The sequence below is a fragment of the Dendrobium catenatum genome, unplaced genomic scaffold (assembly GCF_001605985.2).
Source record: "Dendrobium catenatum unplaced genomic scaffold, ASM160598v2 fragScaff_scaffold_365, whole genome shotgun sequence".
NCBI classification, from domain to species: domain Eukaryota; kingdom Viridiplantae; phylum Streptophyta; class Magnoliopsida; order Asparagales; family Orchidaceae; genus Dendrobium; species Dendrobium catenatum.
Window position 1 is genome coordinate 420,948 of NW_021318827.1, and position 19,495 is coordinate 440,442.

Consider the following 19,495-nt stretch of genomic DNA (forward strand, 5'->3'; position numbering starts at 1 on the left):
TCCCCCCGCCCCGCCGCTGACCGCCGCCGGACTTCAACCCAACGATGGTCGGACCACCGCCCGGCCGCCGACCGCCATCGGACTTCAGCCCGACCTTCGTTGGACTACCGCCCGCCCGCCGACCATCGCTGGACCACCGCTCGGCCGCCACCGGACTTCTGACGACCTTCTTTGGACCACTGCTCGGCCGCCGACTGCTGCCGTACTTTAGCCCGACCTTCGTCGGACCACCGCCCGGCTGCTGACCGCCACCAGACCACCGCTCGGTCGCCGACTGTCGTCGGACTTCAGCCCGGCCGCCTACCGCCGCCAGACTTTAGCCTGATCTACCTTCGTCGGACCACTGCCCGGATGCCGACCACCGCCGGACTACCGCCCCGCCACCACCGAACTTTTGCCCGACCTTCGTCGGACCACCGCCCGGCTGCCGACCATCGCCTAACCACCATCCGGCCGCCGACCACCGTTGGACTTCAGCCCGGCCATCGCCGGGCCACCGTCTGGCCGCCGTTCACTGTCATACTTTCATCGAATCGTTCCTTGTCAGCCAAACTTTTGTACAAAACCCGTCGGATTTTTGTGTGACCGTCATCGGTCATTTGACTAGCTCTTCAAATTTCTGTAATCTAACCACCTCTAATAGGTCAACCCTTGTAATTCACTCAAGTTTAGTGGAATCTTTTCACCTGGGCGAGGCCCCGTGGTTTTTCCCTCTTCGGGTTTTCCACGTAAAAAGATCGGGTGTCTTAATCTCTCTCTTTCTTCTTGCGTGCTGGATATTCGTACAATGCTAAGATGCTAAACTTTATTTTTCTCTATCGTCGCGAATATTCCTGGACGCAACAAAAATCAAATGAATTATAAGCAGATATTCATTTTATCTGAATGTCTCTCTATTGATAACAAATTTACTGCTTCAAAATATAACTAAATTATCATAGATTGTACAAAGTATTATTCTAAAGCTTTAATTGAACTGAAACACCAGTTTTAGATGTCAAAATAAATTTATGAATAAGCAAAAAATGATGCTTTTTTAAAATCACCATACTAAAAAATTTCATAATATACTAAAAATATTTATAATCAAAATCTCTATAACATATAAAAAGTTACGCAGTAAAATTTTTATCAAAACAAAGTTATCTACATTTTTTGATAACAAAAATATAAATTTGATTGAAAAAAACTCAAAAATATTAAATTATTAAAAATCAAAATAGGCAAAATTTAACGTACCTCGAGCGAACAAATTTCTCAAATGGGCTCACAAACAAAAATGGCTCTAAGGTGCCAAACCATTGCTTTTCCTCTCTCGCCTTTCCTCTCTTCTCTCAAATTCCAATTTTCATGTTATGTTGCACGAAAATGAGAGGAAAATAAGATTAAAGCAATTTAATAAATTCTATTATTGTTTTAGATATTTATTTTTTTACAAAATAATAATATAATATTATTAATTTTTAGTATAAAATTCATATAAGTTTTTTATTGATTCAAAAAATTATAAAAAAATATCCATAAAATAGCCCATTTTATTTTAAAAATTATGATGAAATCAGTTTACAAAACGGACACTTAACGGTCAATTTCTTAAGGAATTTCACCTGTGCTAAAAAATATGAATAAATTAGTGAAACTAAAACAAAACAATATATATGATGTTATGACGAACATTATTTGTGATTTGAATTTATAATAATTTTTTACTGATATATATATATATATAATTATAATTATAATGTTATAAGCATAGAGAATATAATGATTGCCACCACACACTAGTCACCACCATTGTTACGGTACATTCATTTTACTAAGTCAAATAAAAAAAATAATTATTTTATTTTACATTCATTCAAATAAAGAGGTAGAAAAAGTACATTTGATATTTCAATTAAATTACTTTTCTTTGCCACCTCCAAAAATTTATTGATACATGTATGATTAAATTTAGGACTTCCATTAAAAAAACTTTAATAAATAAATAATAAAATTGAAGATTTAAATTTGACTGAAAAAAAATTGAAGATTCACCATCTCTTGTTTAAGGTTAATGATGTTTTACATTTAAGGTTTGAATGGAATCATCATTGACAATTGTAGGCCATAATAGAAAGTATGCTTAAGGAGAATCTCATGTTTAAATAAGGTACAAACTTATAACAAGAGTTTCGAACCTTATTCACATGAAAAAACCCAAATCCTTAAACAAATTATACATAATTTTAACTGTTACAACTTTGTTCTAATATTGTTCCCCCCAAAGTTTGAACCACTCATGGCTCTTATTGGTTCAACTTGTTAGTTCAATTCGGGCTAGGGGTGTAAGTGAGCCATACCAACTTGGGCTCGACTCGATAAATGGCTTGTGAGCCAAGTACAATGAGCTAATAAGTCAAGCTTGAGCCAGTCCCGACTCAACTCATTAGCGTGCTAACCAATCTATTTTTCTTATAATTACTCATTTTTAATTTTATTATAATAAGTGCTTAAATCATAATATATTTCTCTCCTTTATAATAAATGAGCTGGCTTGTGAACGAGCTCGAATTTGTTGAATAAAGCTCGAGCTCGATCTCGATTAGTTAATCAAGCTTAATACAGGAGCTTCTCGAGCTCGACTAGAATTGTTTACATCCCTAGTTCGAGCTTGTTTTCTCATCCATAGCATCAAACCATAATCATTGCATCTAAGAAGAATTTGAATTTAAATTTATCTGTGGAAGATACAAGATCTTATTAGCAAGCCGAACATCTAAGCCGGGCAAGTTTGACCTATGAGAATAGAGAGAGTTGGGAGACCATTTGAAAGTTCTATAGAATACTCAAGAAAGCTTAGATCACAAACTAGCATATCATCCACTAAAATCAGTCAAGAGTCCATGATAAGGTCCTAAACTATTTCTCAGTACCCTTTATTTTTAGGGTCTTGAGAGCTATAAAAAGACTATAAAATAAAAAAAATACAATGCCACATAAAACACCTTTGCAATGCTACACACTCTTCTGATACATATATCGCCCCTTGGTTAGCTAGATGAAAGTGGGATCTGAAGAATTATAGTTAGTTGTCTTCGAGCATGTTTGGTGATGTTGGGCAGGCAAGGGCAAGTTTGCTTGAGTGAGTATGTGAGCTAGTGTTGAGCCAAGGGTACCTGCTTATTGATACGGTTGGAGACTTGTATGAGAGAGCCTAAATTGCATTGAGGATAAAGGCAAGTGGATTGTTTCCATGGGGATGGAGGACTCCAAGTTTGATGATCGTGATGAGGTAAGATAAGGGTACCAAGAGTAGATTTTTTTTCCAAGTAATTGAGTTTAGTGAATATTGTTACTCTATGGGAGATCAAGCAATTGAGGTCCGTTGAGGAATTACGAGTGCCTGAGGTTGTGACTTAGTTACATAGTGAGTGCCAGGCTATTAACTTGACGAGAAATCCCCATATACCTCGCAATGACGAGCTCCTTAGTAGGTTAAGACGAGTGGCACCTATTGATCACTCTAAGCAAATTCTCAGGAAGCTCGAGGTGAATAATTCTTCTTTAGATGAGTTCACTAGATGGGACACCCTAGAGGGAGACAGTTCTCTTGTTATGATTCACCAACTACTTATTAAGCACTCACAAATAAATAGATGAGTTACACTTTCAACCTTATTTTTACAAATAAATAAATAATTTAAATATTTACGCAATTACACAAATGATCTACATATGAAGCCAATTTTCACATAACAAATGTCTAAAGTTCGTTTGGTTGAAATCAGGTGGCCTCAATATCGGGTCAAACGCGAACCCTCCCAGTTAACCCGTATTGGCGTCCCCTGCTAATTGTTCTCGCTCGCACTGAAGTGGCGGCGAACACGCAGGGCTAGCCTGTGGGAGACGTAGCGCGCGGGCCGGAAAGGTAAAGAGAGCTAGAGAGTGAGGGCAAGACGGTGAGCGAGAGAGAAAGGGAGATCGGCACCCGGTGGCAGCGGCGTCACACTGGAATTGCATCTTGACGGCGAGACACCTCCTTTAACGCTCCTTCTGTCGAGCTGTCGCTGAACGACGCTTTTGTATCTATATAAGGTTTTTTTTGGTTTGCGTCCACACAAATCTACTGGCTTCAATTTTATGGATCTTACTATCACCAATCCGTGATAACTTAATATCTCAGGATTTGAGGCCAGCTCTTTCATACGAAGAAAGATGGGTATCATTGAGAAAATCAAGGAAATTGAAGCCGAAATGGCTCGAACGCAAAAAAATAAAGCCACAGGTTCGACTGTATTCTTATTGATGTACTTTTTAAGCTGATTGTCGATACACCTCGCCATACTATCTAAAGATATATGACAACTACATTTACATTATCATCACTGCCATTATTATCCTTTTCCCAATTAAGTTAAGGTTTTGCAACCTTTTGTTAATCCCTGAACTTGAATATTTGTTAACCCTTAATCACTCTGACACATATAAATTCATATTGTGCACCTAATACGAAGACTTTAACCCTCACAAACGCTTGATTTGTTAGCAGAACTCAAGGTAGGTTCCTCTCAAACTGATTACTATACTAGAATGCAGTGATTCCACGAAAACACGATATTTAATACAGATGTAATTTGTATTGGACAGTGTATAATTTGCATTAAAAAGTGACTCATCGAATAAAAAGATTACCTGCTCAATATATCACTACGATCGAAGGAACATTCAAAATAGCTAGTGTTATTGTAGTTTTAAGATTTGCATAATTTATATTATTGGTTGTTGTTGATGTCCACAGATCGTACTGTAAGAAGTTTCCAAGATTGTTTCATCCACCTAATTAATCCATGACATTATTTCTTCCTCCCCCTCTATGTATCATTGAATGTTATAAAGGTCTGAATTCAAATATTTAGATCATGTTTTATTGCTTTTTTTTTCTTAGTTATTTCTGTTTAGGAAAAGATTTTTACTGTCCATGAGAAAAATATGGATTAACTCTTTTATTTATATCTAGCCTGAACTTTATAATCCTTGAATACTTGAATCATTGAAGCTTTCCACATTTATATTTTTCATTCGAGCAATTCCCTTAGCTCTGTCATATTTTTTCTAATATTTTCGTACTTGTTTTTGCTCCCAATAGACCTGTTCATGCCGTCTGCCCCTTCTTGTAGTTGGTAGCAGAGGAAGCACTGCTCTGAGTTGACATCCATTCCTAGCCCATCTACATAATCAATGATACCACCTCATTAGATTAGAGATATCTGTCCTTACCATTTTCAAACACATGCTTTAATGGGCAATATTTCTTCCAATGCTCTTAATCAATGATGCTATTTGTCCTTGGAAGCGACTCACACACGTAATGAAGTAGACACAAGTTTCAAACATGGAAGGTGGAAAATAATGTGTTGCTGTCATAGTTACTAAATTTCATAAAAAATGAAATTGGAGAAAATTTTATGTAGTGCAATAAAGTCGCCAAAGAAATTTGAGATGTATAAAAAGAGATCTACTCCAAAAGTTCAACGTTGACAACACCTCAATCATTTTTGAGATCAAAAGCATTCTTTATAATCTACAAAAAAGCGACGACTCTATCACGATATATTTCAATTGTTTACTCATTATTTGTAATAATATGACATTTTTGATGAAATGGAATGGTGGTGCCTATAATATAGTTAACAATACGAGATGGTGCAACGAGAATGATAACAAGCCTTTATCTACATGGAGATGGCTACATGAATCCTTTTTCTCCACTGTATCCTATTAAGAGTCAACTTCTTATTTAAAGATAAATAAAAAAGGTCATTTTTAATACTTTCTAATCATGTCTTTTTAGGTCTTATTTTACCTTTCTTAGCATAGGCCGGATCTAATACATCTACTCTCATAAGAGGGTCATCAGAAAGCTGATGTTTTATTTGACCAAATCATTTAAAACTACTCTCTCTAATTTTATCTGCCATTGGAGCTACTCCTACCTTTTCTCATGTATACTCATTTCACATTTTGTCTATAAGTGTAAAGCCACTCATCTGCCTGAGCATCTTCATCTCTACAACACTTAATTTTATGATTCTCTTAATGATCGACATTTGACGCCATAAAGCATTGTAGGTCTCATCACCATCTTATAAAAATTTTTCTTATGTTTTTAAAGCATTAGGAATTAATTAAGGGGGCATTAATGGGCTAGGAGAGAGGGGGCCTGCGGCATCATGAAGGGGATTGGGGTGTGATTGCCAAGTGTACAAGCTTGCCTATTTTAAATTAGAACTTAGGAAAGTATTTGATTAACTCTATTTGAATTTGAATTCAAAATAGTGTTGATTTAGAAACTTTCCTAAAATAGATTGACTATCTTAGGAAAGATTTTAAAACTCCAATTTGTTTGAATTGGAATTTCAAATCAGCCCCAAATATTGTCAATCTAAATATGGCAAGAAGGAGCAATAGAGAGAGGGAAGGAAGGGGGGTCGGCCGACGGCCAAGGGGATTGGGGCCGGCAGCCTTGGGGCTGGGGTAGTGGGTTGGGCCGTGGGATTGAGAGGGGATGAGGGGCTCGGGTGAGGCAAGGGGTTGGCCGGCGGTAGAGGTAAGGGGGAAAGGAGGGAAAGGGGAGGAGAACCAAGAGCCACCGGTGGTGACTGTTGGGTACGACGGGTGGCCTATCCTAGCCTCCACCAAGCTCTCTGATTCTCTCTCTCTCTCTCTCTCTCTCTCTCTCAAGCTCTCTCATAAGCTTCAAGAACACAAGTGCAGGAAAATTTTCATCATCACTCATTCCTTAACCTCAAAACATAAGACAAGAGGCTATAAATACCCAAGTATAAGGACTCAAGAAGATAAAAGACAATCTTGCCCTTCGGGCTTACATACGACATTCCCCACTAAAAGGATACGACTGGAAAAATAATAAAAAACAAATACATGACACAAGAAAATAGAAAAATACATGAATAGGAAAATAACATAAATAACTCAGAAATATAAGGACTCGATCCTGGCCGTAGATCGGCGGCCACGCCTCTGATAAACCTTCCACGAGCTGATGTCCCCATCACATACCGATTGTTTGTGCTGATGTAATTATTCTCACTATAGTGATGAGGGAGAAATAACCAACTTAAAGAAAATTTTGACAAAAGAATTGGAGATTAAAGACTTGGCACAAATTCGATTTCTTCTTGTTATGAAAATTTACCTCATCAAGGGATGATATTTTCATATCTTTATGAAAGTATGTTCTTGATTTGCTTAAATTAATTAGGATATTAGGATGTAAACCAATGGACATTGCTATGGGTCCAAATGCTAAAATGCATTGAAGATGATATTACTACTGATAAGATATCAAAGACTTGTTGGAAAACTGATATAGCTGACACATATCAAACCATTGATTTGCTAATATATTAGCGTGACCAGTAGATTCATTAATAATCCCTCAAAACACTTATGGAGTCTATTTTTCATATCTCTTAATATCTTAAGAAGAATCCAAGTGCAGCAGAAGTGTCACTAATGCTGACTGGGCAAGTTCTAGTACTGATAAGAGATCAATTATTGTATATTGTATTTATGTATGGTGAAACATACTCGCATGGAGAAGTAAAAAACAAGTTATTGTGGCATTAATCAATGTTGAAGAATAATTTAGGGCCACATGGGATCTGTGAAAGAATTTAGTTGGAGAGAAAGGTAGAAGAATTGAAGAGACCATCAAGTAGTCCAATAATGAAAGTACAATCAAAATTACAATGAACTTGATCCCCCATGGGCCAACCAAATATATAGAGATTGATCACTATTTCTTTCATCAAGGAGAAAATGATGATTATATTATCCATTACAATCATTCAAATTCTCAAATAGCTGATATTTTCACTAAGACCATAATCCTCATTTGTTATGAAAGTTTGAACTCCAAGTTGGGATGATTGATATCTACTACTGAAATTGAAAGGGTGTATAGACTGCCTAATGACCGTGGATTTTGGAGAGTCCATGGATTTTGTTGTTCGTCTACGTGCACCTGTCTAGGAACTTTCCAAGATTATTTCATTCACCTCCCAATCCATGTCATTACCCTTTTCTTTCGTATATCATGTAATTCAAATATTCAAATCATGTTTTTTTTCCCTCTCTAATTGTTTTTGTTTAGGAAAGTAGTTATATTATTCTCTGGAAAATCAGTATTGTCTGCTCTATTTATGCCTAGCTTGTACTCTAGAATCTTTGAATAATTGAATCAATGAAGTCTTTAATATATGTTTATATATATAAGCTGATAATATCTTTATTTATCCTACTTTTTCAAACCTCTTTTATCTCCCACATTAATTGTATCCTACATAATGTTGAAAATCTGTGTTTTGTGTTCAAAAGATTGCAAGCATTCATATTGTACGCTTATTATTTTTATTTATATGTTTAAATGCATGTGCGAATAGGAGTTATGGTGAAGAAAGATTCCGTTTCATCTTCCTACACCTTTTGGATAAACTTGTACTCTTGTTGAGTGACGGTGTATTTAATTCTATAGATGTGTATGCATTTTATGTGATTTTGTTTTATTGAATAGAGTATCATCTTGGACAACTGAAGGCGAAGATAGCAAAACTAAGAACTCAATTATTGGAGCCTCCTAAGGTACACGGTATTTTCTATCAATATTCTTTACTTTTTTAAACATGTGACCTACCATATATTGTAGCTTAGCAGCTTTCTCCTTCAAATTACATCTACACTTTGATTGACTTTCATACTGGACTCACAATGCAAACATAATATACTAGGCTTTCTCCTCTTTTTCGAGTAAAAATTTATTTCTCTTCCCTTAATCTTGAAGGTTGCGTGCATTTCTCTTTCATCCAACTTTGATTGAAGTCTGACATTTCTCTTTCATCCAACTTTGATTGCATGTGACGAATGTATTATATGGTCCTTTGCTCTTAATTTTATTATTAGGGTTGCTTTTTGTTTTGTTTTAATTCAGGGTTCAAGTGGAGCCGGAGAAGGTTTTGAAGTCACAAAATTCGGCCATGGTCGTGTGGCGCTAATAGGATTTCCCAGGTTTGTTTTCTACAGACAACCTCCAAGCTATCATAATGTTTATTAGAGAATATTACATTTTGATTGAGGTTCTTAATGTCTAATTTTTAATGTTTTATAGGATTCGTTTTTTCAATCCTTTCAGTATTAAAGATTGGTGCTTTAGCAGAATGACTTGCATTGAGAAAATTGCTCATAGTTGCATGCCCTCTGCATCACTTCTTAAACGTAGTTTTTACACTTCATGACCTATTATCTTCAATTTATATCACACTCTGGCTTTGTAGGTATTATGTCTTAAATTAAGGAAATGATCAGAAAATTTGACAGACTTTTAAAAGCGATACATCTTTATTGAAGAGCTTTCCTGGTAATATAGAAGTCAAAAGGAGGACGAATTAAGAACATTAATATTTCTGTTTAAATTTCGTCGTTGCTCTTGAGAGCTCTATGTCCGAAGAGAATTTGGGGTTTTTTTATATAAAGAGTAGTTTTCTTAGAAGTTGATTATATTAGGATTTCCTTTTACTTCAATTATAATTTTATACAGATTCTTCTAGTTTGAAAAGAAAGGGGTTAATATTGCTTATATTCAAGTCATTAGGGATGTGTATGAAGGAGTTGTGAATTGTGTTCAATCACAAGATGGTTTGACCAATTAGTTTCCTATTTCAGTTGGATTACATCAAGGATTCAGCCTTAAGCCCTTATCTTTTTGCTTTAGTCATGGATAGGGGTGTAAGTGAGCCCGGCTGAGCTCGACTCGTTTATGGGCTCGCGAGCCGAGCTTATCGAGCTCACGAGTCGAGCTTGAGCCGGCTCGGCTTGTGAGCTCGCGAGCCGGCTTGAATAAATATTAATATTTTTAAAATAATTTTATTTTATTTATTAAATTTAAATATTAAAATATTAATAAAAATCACCTAAGTTTTATTTAAATGTTAAATATTTATATGTTGTTTTCTAAATTTTGACTAAGTTTTAAAAATTCAACTTAATTTTTAAGAATTCCGCCTAATTTTTAAAAATCCTGCCTAAATTTAAAAATTCATGCCCATGGCTGGCGAGCCGGCTCGAGCTCGTTTACAGTGAGACGAGGTCGAGTTCGAGCTCCCTTTCGATGTAACGAGTCGAGCTTGATATGGGCCAAAACTCGACTCATTTACACCCCTAGTCATGGATGTTCCCATTAGACATTTGGAAGAGGATGTACCTTGGTATATGCTTTTTGCTGATGATATTCTTCTTATTAATAAGACTAGAGAGAGAGAGAGAGTTGAAGATAAACTCGAATTATGTAGGCCAACTTTAGAGTTTAAAGATTTTCGTTTGAGTAGATCTATAAAAACGAATACATGGAGTGTAATTTTAGTATTAATAGATCTAGTGGGGGTCTGCGATTTTGAGCAATCAAGTCATTAATAAGTGTACTCGTTTTAGATATCTTGAGTTTATTGTTCAGAGTGATGGTGAAATAGACGGGGATATTATTAGTAGAATTCAAGTTGGATGGTTGAAGTGGAGGAATGCTTCAGGTTTGTTGTGTGATAGAAAAGTACCACTCAAACTTGAGGGAAAATTTTATAAGATGGTGATGAGAACTGCAATGACTTATGACATTGAATGTTGGCCTTTAAAAGAGAAGCATAATATTAAGTTAACTGTTGTTGAGATGAGGATGCTCAGGTGGATGAGTGAATTTATTCTTAGAGATAGGATAAGAAACAAACATATTATTGAAAAGGTTGGAGCAGTTCTAGTGACAGATAAGATTATAGAGAGTCTCCTTAGATGGTTTGTTCATGTATAACGGCGGCCTTCCGATGACCCTGTTAGGAGATTAGATATACTAGATTTGGCCTATGTTAAGAAAGGTAGAGGTAGACCTAAAAAGACTTGGTTAGAAAATATTAGAAATGACATTTCTTTATTAGATTTAAATGGGAATTTGACTCTTAATAGGGCGCAATGGAGAAAAAGGATTCATGTAGCCGCCTCCACGTAGTGGGGTAAGGCTTTATGTTGTTGTTGTTGTTTACATATTCTTCTGTTTTGAGAGAAGTAATACTCTTTCAAGCTTTAAGTCTTTTAGCAATTACAAACAATATTTGATGATCTGCTGGGATTTCCTCCTAGAAGCAACTTGATCCAACTGTTCTCTCACCATCATTGTTGGTTTTTCTGTCACTTCAGTTTGTATTAAGTTAATAATATTCTCCCTCTTTTTCGATTTTCTCTTCTCAGATGCCCTTCTGTTGGAACTCACGATCTGCTTTCCTTATGTTCCTTTCATTTTCTTTAGACCTATAGATGACATATTCCATCCGTAACAGTTAATGCTTAATTGCTTATTTACACGGCAGTGTAGGAAAATCAACTCTTCTTACTCTTTTAACGGGCACACATTCAGAGGCTGCATCTTATGAGTTCACTACGCTTACCTGCATCCCTGGAATTATCAACTACAATGATACAAAAATTCAACTCCTTGATCTTCCTGGGATCATTGAAGGGGCATCACAAGGCAAGGGACGAGGTAGACAGGTAAGTTTCATTTCTTTTTCCCTCCAGCAGTATCATTCTTAATCATACGTACCAAGCAAACAATGCATATCATTTTATGAAATCTATCTTCATTCATTTTTTGTTTTCAAAGCAAATAATAGTAGTCATGACCAGTGCCAAGGATATTATAATAATAATCATGGTTTTGATGAACTGTGATGACTATCTAGCACATTTAGCAGTTAGAATGTGATGCATTCAAATCTTCATGCTCATGTTTTTTTTTTTTATATTATTATAATTTTTGAGTTTAATTTTTATTTACTCAATGATGGAAGGCAACCGATGATCATGTGTGCTTTAGGTGCTCATTGGACATGTTTTTCCTTTGGTGTGCTAGCCTCTTTGGGTGCTTTGTGTTTGGGCTGATTTGGGTTTGGTGGGGGCGGCTGAGCTGCTGTCTGCTTGGCCTGTCTGTTCGGTTCCTGTTCCCTTGGCTTGGCTGTTCAGTTTCTATTGCTGTTCCCTGGCTTTCCCGGTTCCCCTGGCCTTGGCTGTTCGGTTCTTGCTGTTGCTCCCTGGCTTTCCCGGTTCCCCTGACCTTGGCTGTTTGGTTCTTGTTGTTGTCCCTTGGCTTTCCCGATTTTATGGCTGTTCGGGTGGGCTTCTTCCATGCCTTTATTGCTGCCTTTTTCTTCCCCTTTTTGGTTGGCTGTAAGGGGCGGCTGTGGATGGTTGTTGGCCTCCTTTTCTTTCCTATTTAAAGAGAAGTTTTGGGCTGTTGTGAGCAGTCTTTGGAAGTGAAAAAAATTTTAAAAACATGAGGGTTTCTTCTCTAGCTTGAGATCTACTTCTTCACTTCTTGTTTCTTCTTCCAAGTCTTCTAACCATTTCTTCTCTCCACAAGTTTTCACTCCATTGTATCCTTCTTCTAAAAGTGAGAGTGGTGTTGGTTGGTTAGTTTTTGTTGGGATTTGCCTTGAGGAGTTGTGGCAGACATCGGATTGGATCAAAGTTGTTGTGGTGGACCACTAGTTTGCATGTCCTTGAGCATTCTATTTACCTAATTTATTATTATATGTGAGGTGACCACTAGTTGGTTGTTTTGAGGGTATTTTCTTTTAGTTTTCTTTCTTCTAAAAAAACAATTTCAGTTCGTTTAATGTTATTTGGTGATTTGCTTACTAAAGTTTTGAATCGAGTCGTGTTCTACTTTCTTTTGTGTTCTTCATTAGGCTTAAAACTTTCTAGTTCCCATCATAATGGTAGTATGCTAAAACAGCTACATGCATCTTCTTTTGCAAACCCATAGTCTTGAGATCAGCTGATGGTATTATCTTGCATGTTATGCTGAACATCTATGGTGACTTGAAACTTCGTACTTATTTACGCAGGTCCTTGGGTTGGTCAATAAGAGATTGGTTGTGTTAAAACTGTTTTAGGAAGAGGAAATAAAGCATAAAGAAAAAAGTTAATATGCATGTCTGATTGCAATACCACTAGTCTTGTATATACATACTATATACATTTGAATTTATTATTTTTGTTCCGACAAATGATTCCTAGATTTAATTTTTCAGGTTATTGCTGTAGCAAAGTCATCGGACATTGTGTTGATGATTCTTGATGCATCCAAAGTAAGTAATGTAATTTAGAACGACAGATCATTCTCCTATGACAGCACTCTTCCTTTTTCTTATACTTTGAAAAAGAATATTCGGCCGAGAACAAAAGGTTCCATCTTATTTACTGAAGCAATCCTTTTATTCTTCCTCCTTTTTCTGTGAGCCAATAGTTTAAATAGGCAAGAAATTAAAACGTTTGAAGATCTGGATCGAGGGTTTGACTTGTTCATTTATTTTGGTGTGCAGGACAACATTGAGTGCTTTTAGGATTACATTCTTGAAAGCATGAGAAGAAAGATAACTAAATAGTATGAAAGAAATGAAAATAGATATGAAAACAGATCAAGCAAGAAAGATCAAGAATCAGTAACTTCAACTCTCACAGTTAGACTAGGGGCATCACATCCAGGAAGAGTTTCTGACCTAAGCAATGATTTCACATGCAAGAAAATGAGATTTTAATTCAAAATTCAGTATAATATAATAATTTCAGCTTTAATTATAATTTATAGAGGAAGGTCCTCAACAATAAAGTAAAAAAAAAGTATCAAAAGCAATTTACTTGATAATATTAACAATAATAAACTGACCATCCATGTCATCATTATGATTATTAGCTTTATCCTAACTATTTGGAGCTAGTTGAATGAATCCGTATTTTTCAGTCGATCATGCTAATGGTTTGAATTGTTAAACATATTCATTGCAAATAATTTCAAATAACATATATTTATGTTCTTCAATTCATCATTTTTCTGTCCTATTACTAAATTTATTTACCTATCTATTGGTGTATTTTCTATCCTTGTACTTTCCTAGACCTCCTTAATAGAATTCAAGTTGGATGGTTGAGGTGGAGGAATAAATCGGGCTTGTTGTGTGATAGAAAAGTATCCCTCAAACTTAACAGAAAATTCTATAAGATAGTGGTGAGACCTGCAATGCTTTATGGTGCAGAATCTTGGCCATTAAAAGAGAAGTATAAGATTAAGTGTTTGTGCGCTCCGAAAATTCGTACCCCGGCCTCTCTGCGGACCCCTTTTTTTCTTTTTCAGTCATTGGGGAGAGTTTTAACGAGTAGGTTCCGAGGTAAATTTTGAGAAGACAGATTGAGTTTTGAAGTAAGACACTATCTAGAGATTTCTCCCTCATTTTGTGAGGGCTTTATGATCCGAGTTCGAGTTTCCTATAAGCGCAAGCCCCTATAGTTAATTACCCCTCCCGGTAACGAGAGAGAACTTTCGATTAAGGCTAGTTGTCAAATAGATACATAGTTTTTGGCGTATAGTATGAACATGATTTGGTATTTAAAAATTTAATATTTAAAATAAAAAAATTACCACCTTGCATTTAAAGCAGATGGTGTGGGGAAGGATGATGAACCCGATCAAGATCCCATGGTTCCGTCTTCTCAAGTCATCATAGTCCCTAGTCTATTTAGTCAGAGGACAACCTGATAGAAGGATCCTTGTCGACAACCATGGGTTGCTTCATCCAATGGTACCTGATAGACTTGTGATGAATATTTGTCTAAGGAGGCAAATTTGAATCCAATTTAGCTAACAGAGGGCTTTCTGTCTTATCGATCATATCCTATTGATTCATTACTCAATGATTTAGATCCATTGAGGAACATACGGGCTCTGACCATAACCGTAATATAATGATGCCATTTGGAGGCAAAACCGCCCGGTCATAATCATTTACCCGTGGTTCCATTTGGCGGAGAAACCTCCGATAAGAGGACATGTGCCTTGTCCTTACTAGCAAAAGACGGATTGAGAACGAATCCTAATGATATTTCCGACCAGATCTTCACTCTTTGTGAGCTGAAGTGATTTTCAGACTTGTCCACCTCAGCATCGACGTTGCCTCTCACGATGCTGTCTCCGTGACCCCAAGATCTCTGCTATGCCTTCATTGTTAAAAGGAAGAACGAAACGAAACCTTTTCGTTCTTTTCTTGTTCTTCACTCTCTCCAGCCAAAGGTCGATCTCAGCCTTCCCCTGCAGTTGAACCTTTCACTTTACAACCCTCTTCTCTTCAAACCGTTGAAACTCTTGTTTGCAAGCTACAACCAGCCCATTAATCAAGCCGCTGCCTTCGACCTTACTGTTGGGCCGATCTCGCCGCGAACTTCCAAACATCCGTTCAGCCTCTCTCCCCCTAATTTGCCTCTAACCGTCAAACCTCATGCTCAGTCGCAAGCTCGCCGCATCTATTGTGCCGATCCTTAACCCACGGCCTCAAGCCCCTATACCGATCTAAGCAATGCGTGAAGATGATTTAAGCAATGCGTGAATTGACAAAACGCATCACTTAACGGGTCAAACGACCTCTGATTACCAAACAGATATTGACATTGCGATAAGAACATCGAATTCTGCTAGGTCGAGGCCCCTCACAATCAAATCAGACGAGATCGGCCAAAAGGGATGACCGACACATGAAATTAAAGCGCGAGGCTGATCAAACGACGTCAGATTTACGAACGGACTACGTCGTTATTTTCGGAACACCAAAAATACCCTAAATGCATTACCAATTTGTTTAATTGAGGTTGTGCACGCAAATCGAGGTGGTCCCATGTAAAAATTATCCTCGGCATTGCTCAAACGATGTCCGATCGTAAAACGGACTGCGTCGTTGTGTTCGGAACACTAAAAATTTTATCCTAAATGCACTATCAATTTGTTTTATTGAGGTTGCGCACGCAAATCGAGACGGCCTCATGTAAAAATTACCCTCGGTGTCGCCCAAACGACGTCCGATCTCAAAACGGACTGCGTCGTTGTGATCGGAACATCAGCAATACTCTAAATACACTATTAATTTGTCTAATTTTGATATTTGACGAATTCAACATGTTAAACGAGGCAATCTACACGCAAAACGAGAAAGCTACACACAAATCGAGGCAGTATTTGACTCAATTAATGCAGTGTTATCATGTTAAATCAATACAGAAATGGATAATCACTAATATGACTAATTACTTGATAAAACTATAATGAGAGTCGGGTTCCAATCAGAGAAAAGAAGTCAAATACATTAAATGCTAAGCAGTGAACCTTGTTCTGTCAAAATGGATTTGTCTGTCTGTCAATCCTCTTGTCAACAGCTGCCCCTAGTCATCAAAGCCCTACATGGGGTCCTGGTTGGGTACCCATGCATTACTCGGACAGACTTTGCCCACCCATGCCCACCCATGGTGACTTTCGGGATGCCGTACCCACCTATACCCACCCACTTTCCAAACTTTTTAAACGCAGTTTGCCACGGATTGATGGCCTTGAGGCTTGTTGCCCTTTGCTTTGATTGTAAACTTTCAAGACGCATATCAGAATTTACTATAGTCACAACGTGGTTAAGTGCTGCACATTACGTAGTGAGGATTGCAGTAATATAAGATATATAGCGATTAGCAATATAAATCGATTTATACCCCGATATTGAGTACCCACCCATACCCACCCACAAGGTCATGGGCGTACCCATACCCACCCACAAGGTCATGGGCGTACCCATACCCATTGGGTATGGGTGGGTACATGGGTGGGTGTGGGTATGGGTACCCAATGCAGGCAGGGCCTTGTTAGTAATTGAAAAAAAAAAAAAAAAAAAAAAAAACAGCTGGAACTCTTTCATATAGATGTTTTAAGAGTTCTCAGCCAAAAAGAAAATCCTCTCTCGCTGCTTCCCATTTCCTAAGCTCCATCCTCCCCACCAGCAAACAAAACCACTAGCCCCTCTACCTCCAACGGGATTCCCTCCGACCCCGTCACTACACTCTCAACTCCAACTTCCCTCTGTGGCGAAATTCCTCCAACCTGCGCCTGTGTTGGACCAATCTCCTATCTACTGCAAACCTTTCTCCACCTGAAAGATAACCAAGTTGCACGCCTCCTGCAGCCGAACCAGCCTCCTCCCCCATTGTTCCTCCACCTCACGTCGAACCACAGCAGCAAAAGCCACGTTCTCTCATGTCGGAATCCTGCAATCAAAGCTCCACTCACATATCCAGGCCCAGGCGTGACTTCTTCCCTCTTCTACTCCCATACAGCCGAACAAATCCAAGCCAAACAGCAGCCGCAAATCTCCTATTACCTGCTCCACTACAAACCGTTTTATAGAGAGCTTCTTCTTTGTACTCTGCCTCCCTTTTGGAGCAGCGGCCATGGCACCCACCAAGAAGACTAAGAAGAGAACCAAGAGCATCAACAACAGACTAGCCTTTGTTATGAAGAGTGGAAAGTATACACTTAGATATAAAATTGTTCCTAGGTTCATAAGAAGCTTCAAAGGAAATACAACTGCTGCCATTGGAAAGGGTTTTGCCATTGGTTCGGCTGCTTTAGTTTCCCTTGCTCTCTTTGACGCCTTCGTGAGCAGGCCATGAAAGGTATTGGCAGTGCAGCTCTTAAGATGGTTGAGGAAGTTCTCAGGCAGTTTAACAACATTCATGGTTTAATGGAGGGTCCATACCATCCAAACTCTAATCCTGATGGAATCATACAGCTGCAGCTTCCACAGGCCAATCAGACGGCTCATGGGAAGAAGAAGACTTAACCCGTGACCCTGGCTTTGGACTGCTGATAGACGGCAGAGGATCTAATCAAACCGTAACTTTGTTCCTAGTGCAGTGGCTTTCCTAATGAATGAAGAGTCTGATATAGTCAAGAATTTTCTACTGAAAAACCTACAACTTCAGAGCTGGTAGGAGGTATTTTGGGCACAAAAGGACCATTCAACCTAATGCAAAAAAAAAAAAAAAAAAGCTTTACTCTCTCTGTCTGAATAGAACCAGTCTAACTTGGCATGTGTTTGCATCAAAGATCCGCACATTTCAGGAAGGATTTATGGGAGAGCCCAATGAGATTAGACTTGGAAGGGTGAATTTCATGAAAACCCTTTTAACCTGCACATGTGAAACTAAGAGTGAAGCTGGTTCCTCTGCCTGAGTTCAGCAGAGAGTGGAACTCAAAAATGAAAGAGATAATTTAAGCGAAAGTGATGCTTTATTAGGTTATGATGGAAAAGACTGGGGTGAGTGGGATTATGGCGAAACTGCACTGGCAGGTAAAGCTTTACCCAACAGAACAGACGTGGATTATGATCATTTTCTCAAGGATGAAGATGCAGATTTGGAAGAGTTCTTTGTTTAATTGAGTCTTTTTGCTTCAGCCATTCTTTCCTCTTATTCCCAACTGATAGCTTCTACCTAGAAAATATGCATTTGAAAATGAGGATTTCATTTTTTTTTCATTCCTTGTGTCAGAAAAGCCAAAAAAAAAAAAAAAAAGAGAGAGAAAAAAAGAACAAAAAAATAAAATCACAAAAATACCATGATAAAAAAACATTTGTTGAGAAGCTTATGAATGGCTGATTTTAAGTGATAGCAATTAAATATCGAGCCCAAAAATCACATGCTCCCTCTAGGTCTATTGTGACAGCCCTTAAATCCAGTCAAAAAAGCAAAAAAAAAAAAAAAAAAGAGAGAGAAAAAGTACAAAAAATAGGAGAGAGAAAATACGTGGCATGTGCATTCTTTTTTTTACTATCTTTGCTACGGAACCCGAAGGTATAATCTCTAAAACTCAGATTTCTCATTCTCGTCGTTTGCGGCGGACCGGGGAACCCCCTATACGCGCTCTCGTAGCACGGTGGGAGGAAATCCGGTGCGACGCCTACAACGAGGCGGGTAATCACCTAAAACTCAGATTCTCGTTCTCGTCGTTTGCAGTGGACCGGCAATCCCCCTATAAGCGCTCTCGTAGCACGGTGGGAGGAAACCCGGTGTGGTGCTTATGACGAGGTGCGTAACCACATTGAATCCCATTTTAGGCGTTTGCGACGAACCGGAGAACCACCTATACGCGCTCTCGTAGCACGGTAGGAGGGAGCCCGGTGCGACGCATACGACGAAGTGGGTAAGCCCTATACACGCTCTTATAGCGTGATGGGGAGATTCACTTGTGTTCTTCGTACGGGTACTTTTGAAGACCCCATACACGTACGCTCGTGTAGCATGGTGGGATGAAAGATGTACGGCCCGGTGTCCCTCGACACCTACCATACACACGCTCGAGTAGCGTGGTGGGATGGCTCAGTTTCCCGTGATTTCCTCTAAACGGGGGAGACGCAGGGAGGCTGTCGAAATTTTCACTGAATCATGGACAAGACTTGGACAAAACTGGAGACAATTTGAACTTGAGCTTATATTTATATTTGAGCAAATAAAATGATCCTAATTCAATTTAAACAATAACTAAACTTGCAAATCAAATGAGATGAATAAAGATTTAAACATTTGAGCA

General features: G+C 38.1%; 1 protein-coding gene across 2 annotated transcripts in view; it reads left to right on the forward strand.

Annotated features, from left to right (window-relative positions):
* Positions 1-3,777: 3,777 nt before the first annotated feature.
* LOC110113895 (developmentally-regulated G-protein 2) overlaps positions 3,778-19,495 on the forward strand; it is a 33,219-nt gene continuing 17,501 nt past the window's right edge. For both annotated transcript variants that reach the window (XM_020846609.2, XM_028693779.1), the window contains exons 1-6: positions 3,778-4,077; positions 4,166-4,267; positions 8,579-8,646; positions 8,993-9,069; positions 11,412-11,592; positions 13,134-13,190. In XM_020846609.2, coding sequence (XP_020702268.1) covers positions 4,198-4,267; positions 8,579-8,646; positions 8,993-9,069; positions 11,412-11,592; positions 13,134-13,190 — 453 coding nt within the window. In that variant the 5' untranslated portion in view covers positions 3,778-4,077; positions 4,166-4,197. The remainder of the gene's footprint in view (positions 4,078-4,165; positions 4,268-8,578; positions 8,647-8,992; positions 9,070-11,411; positions 11,593-13,133; positions 13,191-19,495) is intronic.